Below are 18,200 nucleotides of genomic sequence, written 5' to 3' on the forward strand. Positions count from 1 at the left end.
ATAACTTTTTTGGTCAGCTCTTTTGATTCCTATTAATTCTGGAAGGTGGAGACAGTATTTTGCAGGTGGGAAAACAGGCCTAAAGAGTCTCAAGTGATTGTTCCAAGACCCTTTCCCCGTGTGTCTGAGAGTCCATAGGGTCGGCGCTGAATGAAGACAGGGACCAGTTAGCATCGGACTGAAATTTGGTTGACTTCATGTTGTCCAGCAGTCTATGAGAGCAAAAAATGTGATTTTAAAAAAACTTTTAAGGTCATCTAAAGAAGAAAACTTCAACCAAGATTTTCTAGGTCTCAGTAGTTCAGCAATTACCAAACTTTTTGGTCTTAGGACCCCTTTACACTCTTAAAATTAAGGATGCCCAATAGCTTTTGTTTATGTGGATGATATCTGTCAATATTTACCACATAATAAATTAATACTGGGAAATTTAAAATATGGCATTAATTCCTTTAAAAATAACAATAAAGCCCTTATATGTTATAATAATATAACAAGCCCCTTATATGTTATAACAATATAACAACCTTATATGAAATAACAATGTAAACCCCCCGATTAATAATTTTGTGGCATGATGGAGGTGTTAGCAAAGGCTACGGTGGTAATCATATTGCAATAGATAAACGTATCAGATCAACACTTCGTATGCCTTAGGCTCACACAAGGTTACAGGTCGATTCTATCTCAATTAAAAAAAAAAAGAAAAAGAAAACGAATATAATAGAAAAAGCAAGTGTTTGGAACACGGGGCGAGTACCACCCTCAGATGGGAATTTCGAGGCTGACCAGCGTGTCCCTCTGTGTCTCTCTCCCCGCACAGGCCCCACCATGAGGCCCCAGCCCCGCAGGAGCCCCCGCGCCGCCCCGGCACCCCGCGCCCCGCGCTAGCCCGCCGCGCTAGCCCCCCGCCAGGGTGTGGGGAGGCGCCAAGGCCATGGCCAGCCACGTGGACCTGCTGACGGAGCTGCAGCTGCTGGAGAAGGTGCCCACGCTGGAGCGGCTGCGCGCCGCCCAGAAGCGCCGGGCCCAGCAGCTGAAGAAGTGGGCGCAGTACGAGCAGGACCTGCAGCACCGCAAGCGCAAGCACGAGCGGAAGCGCAGCGCGGGCGGCCGGCGGAAGAAGGTGTCCTTCGAGGCCAGCGTGGCCCTGCTGGAGGCCTCCCTGAGGAACGACGCCGAGGAAGGTAGGCCCCTCTGCCCCCGGTCGGTCGGCGCGGCCCGGGTGCCTCCCGCCCGGCGCGGGGGTGTGTAGGGGGGGAGGGCTGGGCCCCCCGGGGTCTGCGCCGCGGAGGAGGGGTGCTGGCCGGGCCTGGCCAGTCTCCCCGGTGCGGGCGGGCCCGCGTGTCCTGGCAAGGGCATGTTCCGAGGTGGGGCTCTGAATTGATCTTCGACTCTTTTTTTTGGAAATAAGAATTCTAGCCTTTGGCTCATGAACACCACATTCATTTTCCTTCCCTCCCACGAATGTGCACCAACATCGCACTTCTTGCGCACGATTGTTCTAGATGTGGCGAACAAATGGGATCTTGTCTTGCTCCTCCAAGAGCTCACTACTCAGAGCATCTGGCATTTCTTAAGCCCCTCCTCTGAGCCAGGCCCCCCGCGCCGGACGCTCCGTATGCGGTTGGGTTTTACTGGGCCTCGGCTGCGGCCCTGGGTGGGGTAGGGCCTGGTTACTAGCCCAGGCCTGCACTTAGCCTGCCCTCGCTTCTCAAACTGATTTTGTCGGTTATTCCCGGGGTGACTCTGGCAAGGAGGCAAGTCACTTGGGCTCCTTATACCTTAGTTTCCACCTCTGTAAAATGGGGATAAACGCTAGTATCCGCCTTAAGGGCTTGCTGTGAGCATTAAATTAGCTAATACCGCTAAGTTATTGGATATGTGTGGTCCCTCGTACTCTGTGAGTGGTTATTAGTATGTTTTATTTTATTACATGATTCCTATATTTTATTTCATTATATTTATAGAATGAATGTATGTTTATATACACATTTGTATATATATAACATTTGTATAATATCATATATCTATATACACAGGTATATATATAATTGTTTATATGCAGAGTGTCCATAAACTCTGGAAACAGAGGAATATACACAATGTTGTCTAGGACATTTTCACTCTATAAAGCAAACTAATAAACACAAATGCAAATACACACTCATATAATCTGTTTCCAGATATTATGTATATCCGGTACTTGTTACATTTTATTTAATTATGTTATTATATGTCCCCTGATCCAGATACCATGATACCCCAGAGGCAGGTATAATAAACACCCATTTTACAGATGGGGAAACTGAGACCCAGAGAGGTTCAGAACCTTGACCCAGGTGGCAGAGCTGGGACCAGGAACCACAGGATCCAAGGTCTTGTCACTGGCCTCATGGCCTTGTAGGTTTGTTTCCCGTTATATCAGTGATTGGAGGATCCATGATTCGACCAAAGCTCTCTTCTCTGAGGATGCTCTGAGGGGTCATCGCGCAGCTGAGGTTTGTGTGTGTGTCCTGTGTTCCCCTCAGCAGCCTCCAGTCCCCTCCCGGTATAGGAGGCCTTTCTGGCTGTCCCCGGAGAGGCTCGCTAGCCGTGTTTCCTGGGTCCCTCTGGCCTCCTGCCTGCGCACACCCTCCAGACATGTGCTAACGCAGTCATCGAGAGAGGGATGGCACTTGCTGCACTAGAGGGTTGGGTTTTATGCACGTTGCTCCTCAGGTTCTAGCACCCTCTGAGAAGCACAGTTCCCCTTCTGCCCTGGTTACAGAGTGCTCTGGGGACGGGGCAGAAGCATTCCCAGAACTACTCAGCTGGAAAGAGCGCAGCTGAGAGCCTGGGGTGAGCAGCCCCGGGACAGAGGCATGAAATGTCGGGCTCGGGGGACTGGCCCTGTGAGGCTCCTTCCCACATGAGGTGCTGGGTGACGTGGCAGACCCATCCCGCTCAGTGGGCGGCACATCAGTGATGTCTAATTTGTGTCGTGGGTGGCGGTTCATCAGCTCTTCTTTGCCACTCATCTTTTCCTCCCTCCTTCCCTGACAAAGCTCTGTTCCCCTCCCTGAAGGGACTCTCTGAGCTGGCTGAGAGCTGATCCAGAATGTTGGCGCCTCCCCAGCCCCGGCGTGGGCCCCACACCCAGCCGGCCTCCCACACAGACTGGTGAGAATGAGCGCCGGGCTTGGGTCCAGGACCGCAGGCCTCCTCGGCCTTGAGTGTGACCTTGAGCAGCTTGTTTCGCTGCTCTGGGTCCACCTTCTTAATCTGTAAAATGGAGTTTGTTTGTTTGTTTGTTTGTTTGTTTTAAAGATTTTATCTCTTTATTTGACAGAGAGACGGTGAGAGAGGAAACACAAGTAGGGGGAGCGGGAGAGGGAGAAGCAGGCCTCCAGCTGAGCAGGGAGCCCGATGCGGGGCTCGATCCCAGGACCCTGAGATCATGACCTGAGCCGAAGGCAGACGCTTAACGACTGAGCCACCCAGGCGCCCCATGTAAAATGGAGTTTTGAACCTTGTCCTCAAGGGGGTGTGACAAGAATGAGACAAGACCCTAAATGTGACAGCTCTCTGAAAAGTGACCCTGAATGCTGCACCAGGATGGTGACCATTTTAACACACTTTGTTTTTAAGAACCCAAATATACACAAACACGTTCTTCTTGTAAAAATCAACACAGAAGCATACAGAGTAAAAAGTCCCTCCCTCCACCCTTCTTTCTCTCTGTTAGTTTCATGTGTTTCCTTCCAGGCATTTTTCTTATTTGCCTGTGTATTTGTCCACTTGGAGAAACAGGGTCTAGTTGGGGTTTTTAATTTTTTTTTTTGTTTTTACGTAAGTGATGACATGTTGGATACATTATTCTGCAGTTTGCTTTCTTTCTTTTTTTTTTTTTTTTCACCCAACAAGATACCTTGGAGGTGTTTTCAATGCCAATACCGTGGAATAATAGAGCTGTAGTATTCTTTTTAATCACTGCATAGTATTCTGTAGTATGGATTCAGCAGAAGTTTTGAACTGGTTCCTTAGTGAAGGGCATGGAGGTTTTTTCAGTAGTTTTGCTTTTGCCCAAGTGAACATTTTGTGCACACAGGGTAGATGTTGATCAAGGACAGATGTGGGAAAATGGAAGAGTTGGTTGCAAGGGTATGTGTAATAAATTTGAGTGAGTCAAGTGCTGCCCCCTTCGGCTGGTCCCTAGCCTTGGGGCAGCCAAGTGAGGGTGGAGGCCTGGAGCACTGTGTGCTGTGGGGAGCTGTAGGGTGGGGTGAGAGGTCCCCCTGCAGTCCACAGGTGGCTGGGCTTGGGCTGGGGTGTGCAGCTTCCATCAGTCAGCGGGCAATCTGGCCGGGCTACGCTCAGCATCTTGGCAGCATGACAGAGCCCGCTGCTCCCAGCTGGTGGGGATGGTTTCTGTGTGCTGGCGGAGCTGGTGCGGGGGAGGCTGCAGGGGCGTTAGCTCACAGCGGGATGGGAATGGGGGTGTCAGCTCCCCCGCTCCCTTGAGCTCACAGCAGTGGCTGAGTCAACCTCCTCCACCTGCCAGGGCAATGTGAGTCAACCCAGAGAAAGGCAGCGCTGGAGAGGGACTCACTGTACTTCCTTCTCTGGCTCTGCATTGTCTTCAGGCTAACATCCGGGCACCAGGGACCCACCTTGGTCTTGGACCTGCCTGGGATCATGACCTGAGCCGAAGGCAGACGCTCAACGACTGAGCCACCCAGGCGCTTCATGTAAAATGGAGTTTTGAACCTTGTCCTCAAGGGGGTGTGACAAGAATGAGACAAGACCCTAAATGTGACAGCTCTCTGAAAAGTGACCCCCACCCTCTTGTGCCCCCTGCCCAGCATCACCCCGTACTCCAGCCATCTCCAACTCCAGCTTCTTCCCGTATGCCCTGCGTTCTCATACCTCCCCACCTTTGCATACGCAGTTCCCTCTGTCTGGAACACTCCTTCCCCTGATTCCTATAACCTAGGGGTTGGGTCTTGAGTGACCTTCTTGGGGAGCAATCTGTGAGCCTTTTCTGCACCCCATCCCATCACTAGTTAGAGCAGTAACAGACACAGCTGACGTTTCCCGAGAGGCAGTGCAGTGTCGTGGAGAGGAGCATGGACTCTGGAGCTAGTTCTCCAGGATTCACGTCCCAGCTCTGCCGCGTACTAGCTGTGCAACATCAGCAAATTTACTCAACTTCTCGGGGCCTCAGTTTCCCCATCTGTGAAAATGAGGAGGATATAATACAACTGCCTCAGAAAGTTGTCGTGGGGTTAAAATGAGTTTACAGATGTTGAAGTGGTATGCTAAGGAGTAGATTTAAGTGCTATAAATTGTAGCTATTCTGCATCATCTGTGGTCTACACTTACATAATCTACACTAGTGTATACACTGATTATCATTGTTACTGTTATTTACGGAGTGCTTACTTTGTATCAAAAGTTATCTCAGTTAATCCTTGTAACGACCCTCTGCGAGGGAGTCAAATCTCATTTTTTAAAAATAGCTCTATTGAGGTTTAATTGACATATCACAAAATTTGCCCATTTTAAGTGTGCGATTCAATGATTTTCAGTAAATTTACAGAGCTACGCACCCATCACCACAACCCAATTTTTGAACTTTCCATCACCCCCAAGAGAAACTTTGTGCCCATTTGTAGTCACTCCTGATTCCCACCCCTGCCCCCCAGCCCTAGGCAACCACTAACCTGCATTCTGCCTCTATACCCTTGCTTTTTCTGGAACATTCCACTTACATGGACTCATCCAATATGTGATCTTTTGCGGTTGGCTTCTTTCATTTAGAGTTATGTTCCCAAGGTGGGTTCAAGCTGTGGCATGTGTCCGGATTTCATTTCTTTTATTGCCCTGTAGTATTCCTTTGTATGGATATGCCGCATTTCGTTTATCCATTCACATTTGGATTGCTTCCTTTTGTGGTAAGTCTTTGTTTGCACTTATGTTTTTATTTCTCTTGGGTGGTTACCTAGGACTGGAATTGCTGGGTCACATGGCAAATTTGGGTTTAACATTTAGGAAGCTGCTAACCTGTTTTCCAAAATGCACCATTTTGCATTCTCAAACCTCATTTGACAGATGAGAACATCGAAAGTCTGAGAGGCTATGTCACCTGCCAAAGATCTCATAGGTTTTTGGCATCAGACCTGGGACTCAGACCCACATCTGATGTCTCTGAAGCCTGTGCTTTTAACTGCCAGGTGGACCCGGCACCTCCTGCTTTGGATGAGAGAGCCACTCACTTATGGTTCTGATCTGTGTCTCTTGGGGCCTGAAGATCCTGCTGCTCCTGCCAGCCTCTTAGGCCCTTGGCACGGGGGGTGGGGTGGGGGGGTCCCCTGGATAAGCTCTTCATCCCGAGGTGTAACCTCTTTCCACGGCCACATGAGCCAGCCTCTGTTGAAACCACCCAACATTTGTTAAGTTGTCAGGGCTTCTGTTCTTCTCTCCGAATGTGCAGGGTTTTCATTATGGAAACTGTTCACATTCTCAAAAAAGTTTGAGTGATTCTTCTATAGCCTAATTTTAACGCTTCAACTGTTATTCTCACGGTAAAGGTTTTCAAACTTTTTTTTTTTTTCCAGCAGTGGAAACTTTTCTTTCTGTGAAATTATGCAGAAACTCAATATGTAAAAAGGGTGAAAGAGCTATTCTGGCTGAGGCTGTGGGGGTGGGGGCGGTGGCCACCAGACCCTCACCCACCACGCGCCCCGCAGACGGCTCCCTCGCTGGGAGGTGTACCGGGGCACACCCGGGCTCTGTACGTCATGCTTAAACTGTCGACTCATCCAAAGGAAACATAGGTCTGACTTTCACGTCTGGTGATTTTGAAAAGGGAAGTTTCTTTTCTCTTAGTTAGAAAAATCATTCATCCTTGTTAGAGTGCAGGAAAAAAACATTAAGAAAAAAAATCACAGATACACCCAAAGTGAACAGCAACAACTACTGATAATGTTTTGGTATTGTTCTATTACTCAGGGTCCTGATAGGGAAGAAATGGAGAAAAGTTTAATAAAGGGGTAGTTTCCAAAGAGCTTAGGGTGTTAGTCCTCAACCTTTTTGGTCTCAAGACCCCTTTATATGGTTCAAAACTGAGAACTCTCAAGAGCTTTTGTTTCACTGGGTTCTGTATTGATATTTATCATATTAGAAATTAAGACTGCGGAATTAAAAAATATCTACTCCTTAAAACATAAAAATAAAGCCATTATCTGTTGTACTAGTTATCTATTGCTGCATAGCAGAGGAGCTCAAAATTTAGCAGCTTAAAACAATAAACGTTTCCTGTTTCACACAGTTTCTGTGGATCAAGAATCCAGGGGCAACATGGCCTGGGTGGTTCTAGCTCAGGATCTCTCATAAGGTTGCAATTACCTCACGATTTAATGGGGCTGGAGAATCTGCCTCCAAGATGGCACACTCACATGGCTCTTGGCAGGAGGCCTCAGATTCTTGCCATATGAGCCTCTTCATGGGGCCACTTGAGTGTCTTCTGAACATGCTGGCTGGCTTTCTTCAGAGTGAGTGATCCAAGAGATCGAGTAAGGAGGAAACCACACTGCCTTTTATGACCTAGACTTTTAAGTCATATATCATTACTTCTGCCATATTCTATTCATTAGAAACGATTCACAAAGTCTAGCTCACACTCACGGGGAGAAGAATTAGGCTCCACCTCTTGAAGCGAGGAGAATTTGTGGACATGTTCTAGAACTACCACACGTGAACATAAATATTTTTATGAAAAATACTAATATTTTTCAAGACAAAAAAAATATAGAGTAGCCTTGTTTTATACTTTGCTTAAAAGAAGATAGCTGGATTCTCTTATCTGCTTCTGCATTCAATATGTTGTGATATGTTATATTGGTTAAAGTAAATGAAGAAAATCTTACCTCACACAGATATGTCATTGGAAAAGAGAGGAATATTTTAATTGCTTTTTCAGATCATTGTGGATATTCTTTGATATTGCAACCAAATTCAACAGGTGGTAGCTTCTTGAAGGTTAGTCTCAATGTGGAATTTGAAACCATATCAATTTTTTGCTTTTCTTACTTTGTTACATTAAAATCCATTGGTGGTCTTGCATTTTGAAAGGTTCTTTTACCCATGTCTACTTTCTTTTCTTTTTTTTTAAGGTAATGTATTATCTGTTAGAAAATACTAGCTCACATTTTTTTTTTGGCTATTACACCAAAAATACAAGCAACAAAAGGAAAAAATTAACAGGTGGGCCTGTATCAAACCCAAAAGCTTCTGCACAGCAAAAAGAATGGTCAGCAAAAGAAGAAGCAAACTACAGAATAGGAGAAAGTATTTGCAAACTATATCTCAGATAGGGGGTTAATATCCAAAAGATATAAGGAACTCATACAACTCAATAACAAAAAAAAACAAATAATCCAATTAAAAATGGGCAGAATACCTGAATAGACATTTTCCCAAAGAAGACAGACAGATGGCCAACAGGTATATGAAAAGATGCTCAACATCATTAATCATTAGGGAAATGCAGATCAAAGCCACAATGAGATAACACTTCATTTAAGAACATGGAAGAACCTTAATGGCTTCTCTCCTGTAGTAATAGCAAGGTAGATCGAGCAAAGAACACAAACCAAGAGAAACCCTGGGATACCTTGGTAGCTCCATGTTGAGCCAAGAAGAAGAGAACAAAGGAGACCAATAATCACCTGCCAGGGTGGAAGAAAGACAACTAGGGCGGTGTGGCATCTCAGAACCCTAGGGAGGGAGCCATTTTTAGAAGAAAGGTCCATCTGCTGAGCCAGATGTGGCTTAGAGGTGGACAGTTTTACATTGTATTAATATAATCTTTGCAAAAGAGATTGTTAATGATGACCTCCTAGTTCTCTGTCTGAATGTACCATAATTTACATAACCACTCCCCTATGATTGGATTTTCAGGTTGTTTCCAATTTTTGCTACTATAAATTATGCTGGTGGTGGTGATTATCACTGTATTAAAGTATTTGGTCACAGGTTTGATCGTTTACTTTGGGTAGATTCCTTGAGGCTCATAGTTTTGAGATATAAACATCTACAAGGCTTTGGTAGAAATTGCTTATTTGGTCAGTTTGCAACGCCCCCCAGCCTGTGTGCTGGCCTGCCTCACCTCTGCCTTGCTCATTGACACTGCTGGATGCCACAGAAAGCATAAAGTTGCTGATAGATTCAATATATGGGAGATAGTCCTGTTGTCTTAATTCACATGTAACGGAGAAGTTTAAGGTTGAATACCTATTCATAATCTTCCTGGGCATTCGCTTCTTTATTTCTCTGAGTTGTCTATTTTTTGGGTCCATTTTTTCTACTAGTTGCTTTTTCTTATTGACTTCAATGATTGAGTCATGTTTGTGACAGAGGAGAGAAACGGAGGAGGAGAGAGAGAGAGAGCATGAAAATGGAGGGGAGGATGTGGGTTGTTGTAATGTACGGTGCACATGCTTTCCACAGACTCTGTGTATGTGTGTGTGTGTGCGCGTGCGCATGTATGTATGTGTGTGTTTGCTTTACCATTTTGTTTATAGATCATTTTCATGTAGTTAAATCTAATGATATTCACTTCCCCCCCCTTCATTATTTTGTTCTTTGCTTTTATCCCTCAAAAACAGGGCTTTTATCCCTCTAAAACTATGGCTTGAAGGCCAAATCTTGCCACCATCTGTTTTTGTAAATAAAGTTTTATTGGAATACAGCCACACCTAGCCATTTACATATTATCTAACCTTCCCACTGCAGCGACAGGGTTAGGTAGTTGCCACAGAGACCATATAACTTGTAAAGATGAGAATATTTACTCTCGCCCTATACAGAAAAATTTTGCTCACTCTTGCTCTAAAGCGTTGCCTCATCCAGTGATGTATATTAGCCTCCATGCTCTTCTAGATTTTTGTGGCCTTATGTAAATAAAGTAAACATGTAATTTTTCTGGAATTCACTTTAGTGTAAAGTAGTCAATGAAAATCTGTCTATCTCCATTTTGTTTCCAAAGCATTTCCAATTGTCCAGCTTCCTTCCCTTCCCTACGAGTTTGCGATGCCATGCTCATCCTCCTGAGCCTCATCTGTGAAAAAGGGTAACTTTCCAAGCTGTTTATTGTGTTCCAACGATCTGTTTCTGTGCCAACTACACATGGTTTTGATCCCAGCTTTCTAATGTGGCTTAGTGTATGATAGAACGAGTCCTTCCTCAAATTGCTCTTCTTTTGCAAAATGTTCTTGGTTATGTTCTTGGTTACATAAGAACTTTTGGTCAAGTGTTCCCTCCAGAGCTCAAAAATAGATTCCTCCAAAATTAATTAATATTATAAATGGGTATAGAGTTTTGGTTTTACAAGATGAGAGGAATTCTGGAGATGGATGGCTATGACGGTCGCACAGCACACGGCATTATGAATATAATATTCATAATATTATTGTGATATAATATATAGGCATTATATATTATATATAATAATAATAATACCACTGAACTGTACTCTTAAAAATGATTAAGATGGTAAATTTTATGCATATTTTACCGCCGTAAAAAAGTGAAAAAAATGAAAAAACAAAACAACCTCCCCAAATTTAGCCAGGGACCAGAGGGAGGGGAGAAAGGGAAGTTATTGTCTAATGGGTATAGAGCTTCCGTTTGGAAAGATGAAAAAAGTTGGAGATGGATGCTGATGATGGTTGCACAACAATGGGAATGTAATTAATGCCACTCAGCTGTACAGTAAGAAGTGGTTAATATGATAAATCTTATCTTCTGTATATTTTACCACAATTTAAAAAATTAATTTGGGGCCAATGGATATCTGTGTCATGAGTTTTTCTAAGCAAGCAAATGGCACACGTCTCTACTGGGCAACTATTCTTTTAAGTCCTTTGGGAAAGCTACAAGGTTTTTGTTGTTGTTGTCCTTATGGGTTTTTTTGTTTTGTTTTGTTTTTGTTTTATTTTATTTTGTTTTTTATCATGTAAGGCCTGTTTATTTTGTGAAAGGAAGGCTTTAAGTTTTTATCTATTAATTTTGTAGAAAGGCATTTTACTGTCTCATTTTTTCAGTGGGCTCTTTCAGGGTTTTCATATAGAGAATGACATTATCTGCAGATGATAAGGTCGTCTGTTCATTCCGGTGTTTCAGTGAGGCTGTCATGCCCATAACCTATCCTCCCACCTCGTTTCTCTAGGCCAACAACTCCTGTTCCTTTTGCTGACTTTTATAAGAAGTGACTTTGAAATTCGCGAACAACTTTCCCAAAGCCTGATCTGGCTCCCCCTAGGGTGAATGGAACTGTCAGCTTCCTCATTCTGGTTGAGTTTGTCAGTTAGTATGGCCCAAATTTCCATTGGCTTTTTGGGCCACCACTGTTGACTCATCTGGAGTTTATAAGAAACCGAAACCCCCAAGTGGGTGTCCCGTTAGTGAACTTACATCTTCCCCATCCTGTTCTTATGCAAGTGATTTAAAAAAACCAAACAAACTATCTGTTGAAGTATGTTCTTCATACAGAAAAGGGCAAAATGGGTTCCACTTTCACATGTCGCAGGTGCCTCTGTAACCAGTACTCACTCAGATTGAAAAACAGAACATCACTGGCACCCCAGAAGCCGTCCTGGACACACAGGTGATTTTCGGCCCTGAAGTCGAGACCCTAAATTGATCTTGTTGAATTTGAGCCCATTATCCACCTGCTCAAATAATTTGGACTTTGAATGATAACACAGATTTCTGTGTTACCAGTGACAGGAAATCCAACTCAAACTAACTGAAGCCCATGTGGATCCAGGGGGCTACCAAAAATTGTCTCTGATCACTCTTAGCAGCCTGAAGTGTATATTCTATACTTTCAGTAACTTCATTAGGAATAATTTCTCTTTCCAACAGTCTTCCAGGTTCAGCAAGTCCCAGAATTGAATCTCATTGGCTCAGATGCCTACCTCTGAGCCAATCACAAGGGCTGGAGCAGGGATGCAATGCTACGATTGATCTGATCTGAGGCATATGCCCACCCCTGAAGTCAGCTCCTCCCAAAACACATGGGCTGACACTTGGAGATATGTCGTACCCGCCCCAAGGGCAAGTGGGATGCGGTTACCAGAAGGAAGAAAAATGGATGATGGGCAGGCCATAATGAAATATGTGCATCTCAGATGAAATAGTAATCTCCAGCTTCTATTCCGTGCCATTCACAAATGCAATCGGCACTTGCCTTCTACTCCAGAGTTGTTCAGTAGAACTTTTTCTGATGATGGAAATGCACTATCCATTATGGTAGCTGCTAGTCATATGTGGCTCTTGGGCCTTTAAAATGTGGCTAGGAGACTAAGGAACTGAAATTTTGATTTTATTTAGTATAAAATCATTTAAGCAGTCTCCTGCTTAAGTCACCAAAGCCTGATCTGGCTCCCCCTAGCCTAGAGGCCCCGTATCAGACAACACAGTCTTGGACCCTATCCAGATCCCTGATAAAAATGTTGAATAGGCATTGGCCAAAGACAGAGCCTAGGGCACAACCCCAGAGGCCTCCTCCTTATTAATGTATCCAGTCAATCATTACCCATTACGGATAGTTGTTCAACTGAAAGGCATTTAACTATACTGTTTTTGTAGTTGGTATGTGAGGTCAATCGCAAGAGTTTCCTATAAAAAAAAGAGGAGCCTTCCTGTCCTACATAAACTTGGAAGAAGTTTTCTCTCTGAGGATTAAATTATAACAAAACATGTAAGGGATCAGAGTAGAATTTCATGCACAGACATCCATGGAGCACAGTCTGAACATCTTCAGACCAGCGCCAGTGGCCCCGTAGTGAACAGGAGACTGGCTCAGGCCGTAATGGAGCTCACAGTCTAGCAAAGTCAGTTTGAAGAGAGCACAGTATTAATATGCTGAAGAGTGGATGATGTTATAAAGAGAGCCTTGTCAAGAACAGATGCCTAGAAAAAGGAGGCTAGGAGATCACTGACGAGTGAGGCCATCTAAATACTGTCCAGGGGAGAGGACAATGTGACCAACAACTTTGAAGATGACCATCCCCTTGCTAAGGGCATTGTGATTATGGAAAAAGAGACTTCAACCCATCCTGACATGATGCCATTAATGTGATGATTATGTACCTGCTTGCAATCCTCTGATTATAACTTGGCTTCCCAGCCAGGTCTACCTGCAGGCGCAGAATGAGTCAACCATGCTTAAGTGAATTTCTGGCATGTAAGACAATTCCTTTTCTCAGGTGAAACTGTGTTGTGGTTTTATTCAGCAGCCTCCTAGGCTCAGATTGTATGGAACTACTCTGGGGCGAAGAAACCACTTGTGGTAGGTAAACCATAGTCAATCATGGTAAACCATGGTCGGTCACCAACGGGATGCCATCCTGGGAGACTCAGCCAATTGGAACTCTCCTGGAACCTCTTTAAACCCAAAACACCATGACTTTCCAGCATTTCCCTTCCCCACGTAAGGAGATATGTGAGAGGCTTGTCAAATGCTCACTGGAATCCAGAAAGTCCCTATCTTTAACATTTCTCAGTCTAGTGACCCTGTTGAGGAGATAGTTGAGATATTTGGGGCATGACTTATTCTTGCTTGGCTTCTAGGAACCACTGTTTCCTTTATAATGGAGTGAGAAGATGTATTTCTATCAGAGGAACTCAGAGACTCTTTCAATGAACAAATCCTAAGCCCTTCTAAAACAATCACCAAGGCCAAAGTCATTAACTAACCCTGGGGAGGAAGGCTGGGGTTTAGCAAATAGGAGAATGTTCCAGAATCTGCTCAAAGTATAAAATCGTCTAGTACATCCATCCATCCCGTGTTTGTGCCAACAAACAGAGCTGATCCCACCGCCCCATCCTCTTGTCTGCCACTTGGTGGAGGCAGCTGTGTCCAGAACAGAGGTAAAAACCAAGAGGAGAGATACGAAATCTGCTAAGTTGGGGAGAGGGAGTGGTGCCTTCGTCCTTTACACATGAAAAGCTCAATGAAGCCCAAATCTTGATGGAGGAGTCAGTGTTCCCAATCCTTCAAGAGAAACCTGAGGACACAGGCTTTTTGGCATAAGGATTCCCAATTCCCTGGGCACCACAAAGGTAGTAATGGCAATTCTTCAGGTGAGTCATCCTCAAGAACTGTACTGAATTGGCTGCCTGTTGTTGCATAACAAACCATCCTGAAACACTTAGTGGCTCAGAACAACTTACTTCTCAGTGTTTCTTTGGATTGGCTAGGCACTTCTGTTGGTCCTGCCTGGGCTCAGTATGACGTTGTGGTTATTTGCGGGGTCAGCCAGTGTCTGGGCTCAGCTGGGATGGCTGGGATTCTCTCTGCATGTGGTCTTCTATGCTGGGCTTCCTCCAGCATAGTGGGCTCAGGGTTTCAAGAAAGCAAGCTCCAGTGCCCAAGCATGTATGTGGCCCTTTGCCTGCATCATGTTTGCTGATGTCTCATTGGCCAAAGTAAGTCACATGGCCAAGCTCAGCATCCATGCTGGAGGAGCCTCTGCATGCCTTCTAGTACCCATGTGCATGGGTACTGAAAGGCCTGATTCACAGGGGCTCTTACCGTTACAATCTACCACATACTCTAGACTTTGCTTTGCTTTAGACCAGAATTCTAGCAACCCAGTGTGATAACCCTGGGCATATTGTTTTGGTCAGATGCTGTGATTGGCTGTTGATATACCTGCAGTGTCTGGGATTGTACCAGCTGGGCCAAACCCTGTGGGACCCCAGACCCTGGGTTGAGCGTGTCAAGTATATGATTTGCATTGACTCCAGAACCATGTGGCAGTCAGAATTCAGCACCGGGGAATGGTTCTTATGCTTATTTAATTTTATTGCTTATTAACTGCATAGCCACGACAGTGATTTATGTGATTTCATAATATTAGGTTGAACCCTCAGTAATTGGGGTTAAAGTCTGGAATAATGTTGAAACAGAAGCAGGAACAGAAAAATAATCATCAGCCAGATGGAACGGATTATTAGTTCACAAATGCAGTGTGTTCAGTAGATAAAAATCTTTCAAAACATGGATGGCATAGGGAAAACTGAATCAAAGTGAGGCCCTTGTTGGAAAGGTTGGGAAGCTTTGCAGAGAGGTGATGGACCTTGAGAGTTAGCAGGGAGTCAGACAATACTAAGTTTTAATCTTCATTTTGTGGCCTTGGGTGAATGACTTAATCTCTTTGTGCTTAGACTCCTCATCTGTAAAGTGGAGAGAATAGTGACTGTGGGGGTGGGAGCAGTGAAGATTCATAGAGATAAAGTCTGGCCAGCAAATATAGCCTAAGTGGCTATTACCATCATCCACCACTAGCCTCGGTTACGATGGGCCAGCAGCAAGGTTAACATCTCTTCTGTTTTCTTTCTAATCCTTCTTCCACTCACGCCGACTGCCATAACTACCCCATTTCTTCGATCTCCATTTACTCAATGCCAGCCTATCTATTAGTCATTCATATAAGAATATCCTGATTGTAGTCATTTACACTTTAGTATGAAAATGAAAACATTTTACAGCAATTTTTATTGCAAGCCAGTGGGAAATGAAAGGTTTTGGCCACCCCACATGATGGAACACTTAAAGCCTGCTTGCATGAGGGAGTCCTTTCACACTCCCTAGAGTGAAAGGGCCTGCCCCCCTGAAGAACTTCTGTCAGACCATTTACTGAGACTGTAGAACTCGAGGTGCCTGGGATCTCCTTGTTTCATGTGTCATCTCTCAAGGCAGCCACAAATACATGTTTTGTTTGGCTTGAGCCATTTGAATTAGGTTCAAAACCCATCTATAATTATAAAAGCTCTTTGGAAGGACCCTAATTAGCTTCTATAAATGGCTTTCTCTAACCTTTTGGAGTTAATATGATCCATTCCCTTGTTATTAAAAAGAAATACCCTAGATTATTTCACAAAACTTCTCCTAAGTTCCTTGGCACCTAACATTTTCTCAAAGAGACATGGTGGCCAACCTTCCTCTGAATGGGCAAGGTTTCTACACAGTCATTCCTTCCGGCTCATGACTTTCTTCTTCATTTGCTGCCCACGGATGCTGAAAATAACTTGTTTTCTGGCAAGCCTGGGATGAGATTCCTTATGATTTAATCAGATCCATAATGAAGTTCTCCTGGCTTTTAGGAGAGAGCATCCCAAACTGCAGGGATGCTGTGGGCAGGGCCCTGGTGAGGGGAAGGAGCCTCTAGTCTTAGCATCACATCTGGAACCAGGAGAGCGGCTCCAGGACCATGCTACCCAACCCGCCAGGGTCCTCCCGTGCGGCTGGGACTCCTAGCTCTGCCTGCCAGTGTTCCATGCCCTGTTCCGTGTGGGCTTTGCCTTTCCACTCCCAGTGGCCCAGACCAAAGGCCTCACAGATAATAAGCAGGAAACATTCCATTTCTGAACATCAGCTGCTTGGTCCAGGAAGACATAATTTCCTGCAGAGATATGTATATATAGACCAAGACATATTTGTCCTGACTAAAGCCAAGATTCCCTTGATTGTTCCAAACTGGTGTGAACTCTAGATAATACAAAGATGTGAGAGAAGCTGGGGAGGGGCCGAGTAACTAACCGGGCGATGAGTGATCATCTGAGTGGGTGGCACAGAGTCGGATAGTGAAGGAACAACTAAGGTAATGAGAAAGTAGCTGGAGAGGGGGAGTAGCTGGGCAATGAAGGACTAGTTGGAGAATAGAAAAGTAACTGGATAATGAAGGTAAGGCACAAAGTGGGACTTACTGCAGTGGGATAGTAGAAGAGTCCCAGACCTGCAGTGGGACAGTAGAAGAGTCCCAGACCAGTCCCGGACCAGGGGGTCATTCTGCTCTGCTCCAAGCGCCTCCATTTTGCCACTTTCTTAGGTCTTGCTGGTGAGAAAGAAACTCTAAGTGTGTATCCATGAGCTTGAATCTAGGCTGCTACAAACTAGGGGGGTAAAACTTTCCCGGATTAAGGCTGATGTTATGGCAGTGGTGGGTGGGTGCTGTGTGGCTGGGTGAGTTTCTTCCCTTTAGGAAGGGGTTCTCTCTTCTCTCAGCTCCTCAGAGGATGGGTGAGGTTGCCTGCCAGATGTCCCATCGGAGCCCACATCTGATCCCCCACTGGCCCAGCATCATCTTCATCATTCTGTCTGCCACTTTTCATTGGACACTATGTGCCAGGCACTGTGCTATGAGTTTTTCCATGCATCGTCTCATTTCAGCCTTTTGACAACTCCATTAAATAAGTATTATTGAGAGCCCCACTTTACAGGTGGATTAACCGAGGCTTAGGTCTAGTCCCTTGCCCAGGCGAGAAGCAGAGCGAGCACTGTCTGTACTCTAAGCCTTATGCTACAGTCATGGATTACACCCATATGGAGGATTTTCCCCTCTTCACAAGCCCAATCCTCCCCCTTTCACCCTTTAAGAGCATGTAGCAAGGTCTGATCCAGAAGTGAGGGCTCAGGTAGAGTATCCTGTGTGAGTGAGGAGCCTGAGAAACAAGCCACGTGCCCATGACCCCCACCTGCGGGTGGGTGCAGCTGCCTGTTAGCTGTGTTCCAAACCCATCCCCAAGGAGGTCTGTTAGATAAAGTCACAATTTAGAACCAGTCTTCCCCAGGGTGTACCCACCACTGGCAATCAGACCTCATTTGCACTTAGACATTTATAGTCCGTTGTGAATTTCCATCATCTGCATAGGCTGAGCCATAGGAATAGAAAGCTCCTGGGCTTGGGCAGTTTGTCCTTCTCTCTTCTGTCCTTTCCAGCATGTCTTGGGACAGATGCCATGTCAAGGGTCATGACCCGCTGACATTTTCAGAACATTTTCTGACACTAGGTGCTTGCAAAACATTATATGGCAATAATTTCAGGCTTCAGGAAATTGTTTTAATTCAAAAAAGATTTACATTTGGGTCCTGAAGAGCCTGACTGTTCTCCTTATTTCATGAAAGCAATGCAATCTCGTTGTCATAGGTGACGTGGTGCCTTATTGAATAAGCTGCTGATTCCAAGATAAGCCATTCACTCCAGAGGCTCTTGGTCGGTAAAATTGTTTTTCGCTAAAAGAAGCTTAAGGTTAAGCTCTAATTAATGGAGGGGGTTGGATTTTATACAGATGGATCGGTAAGTAGGTTTGAGGACATGTCAAATACGCCATCTTTTTCTCTGCAGCTGAAAATATATTCATAAAGC

The 18,200-nt window shown here is 44.9% G+C and overlaps 1 protein-coding gene across 2 annotated transcripts in view; it reads left to right on the forward strand.

The window, feature by feature from the left end:
* Window positions 1-937: 937 nt before the first annotated feature.
* PPP1R16B (protein phosphatase 1 regulatory subunit 16B) overlaps window positions 938-18,200 on the forward strand; it is a 62,169-nt gene continuing 44,906 nt past the window's right edge. For both annotated transcript variants that reach the window (XM_021689163.1, XM_021689164.1), the window contains exon 1: window positions 938-1,187. In XM_021689163.1, the coding sequence (XP_021544838.1) occupies window positions 938-1,187 (250 nt within the window). The remainder of the gene's footprint in view (window positions 1,188-18,200) is intronic.

Source organism: Neomonachus schauinslandi, chromosome 10 (assembly GCF_002201575.2).
Source record: "Neomonachus schauinslandi chromosome 10, ASM220157v2, whole genome shotgun sequence".
Lineage (NCBI taxonomy): Eukaryota > Metazoa > Chordata > Mammalia > Carnivora > Phocidae > Neomonachus > Neomonachus schauinslandi.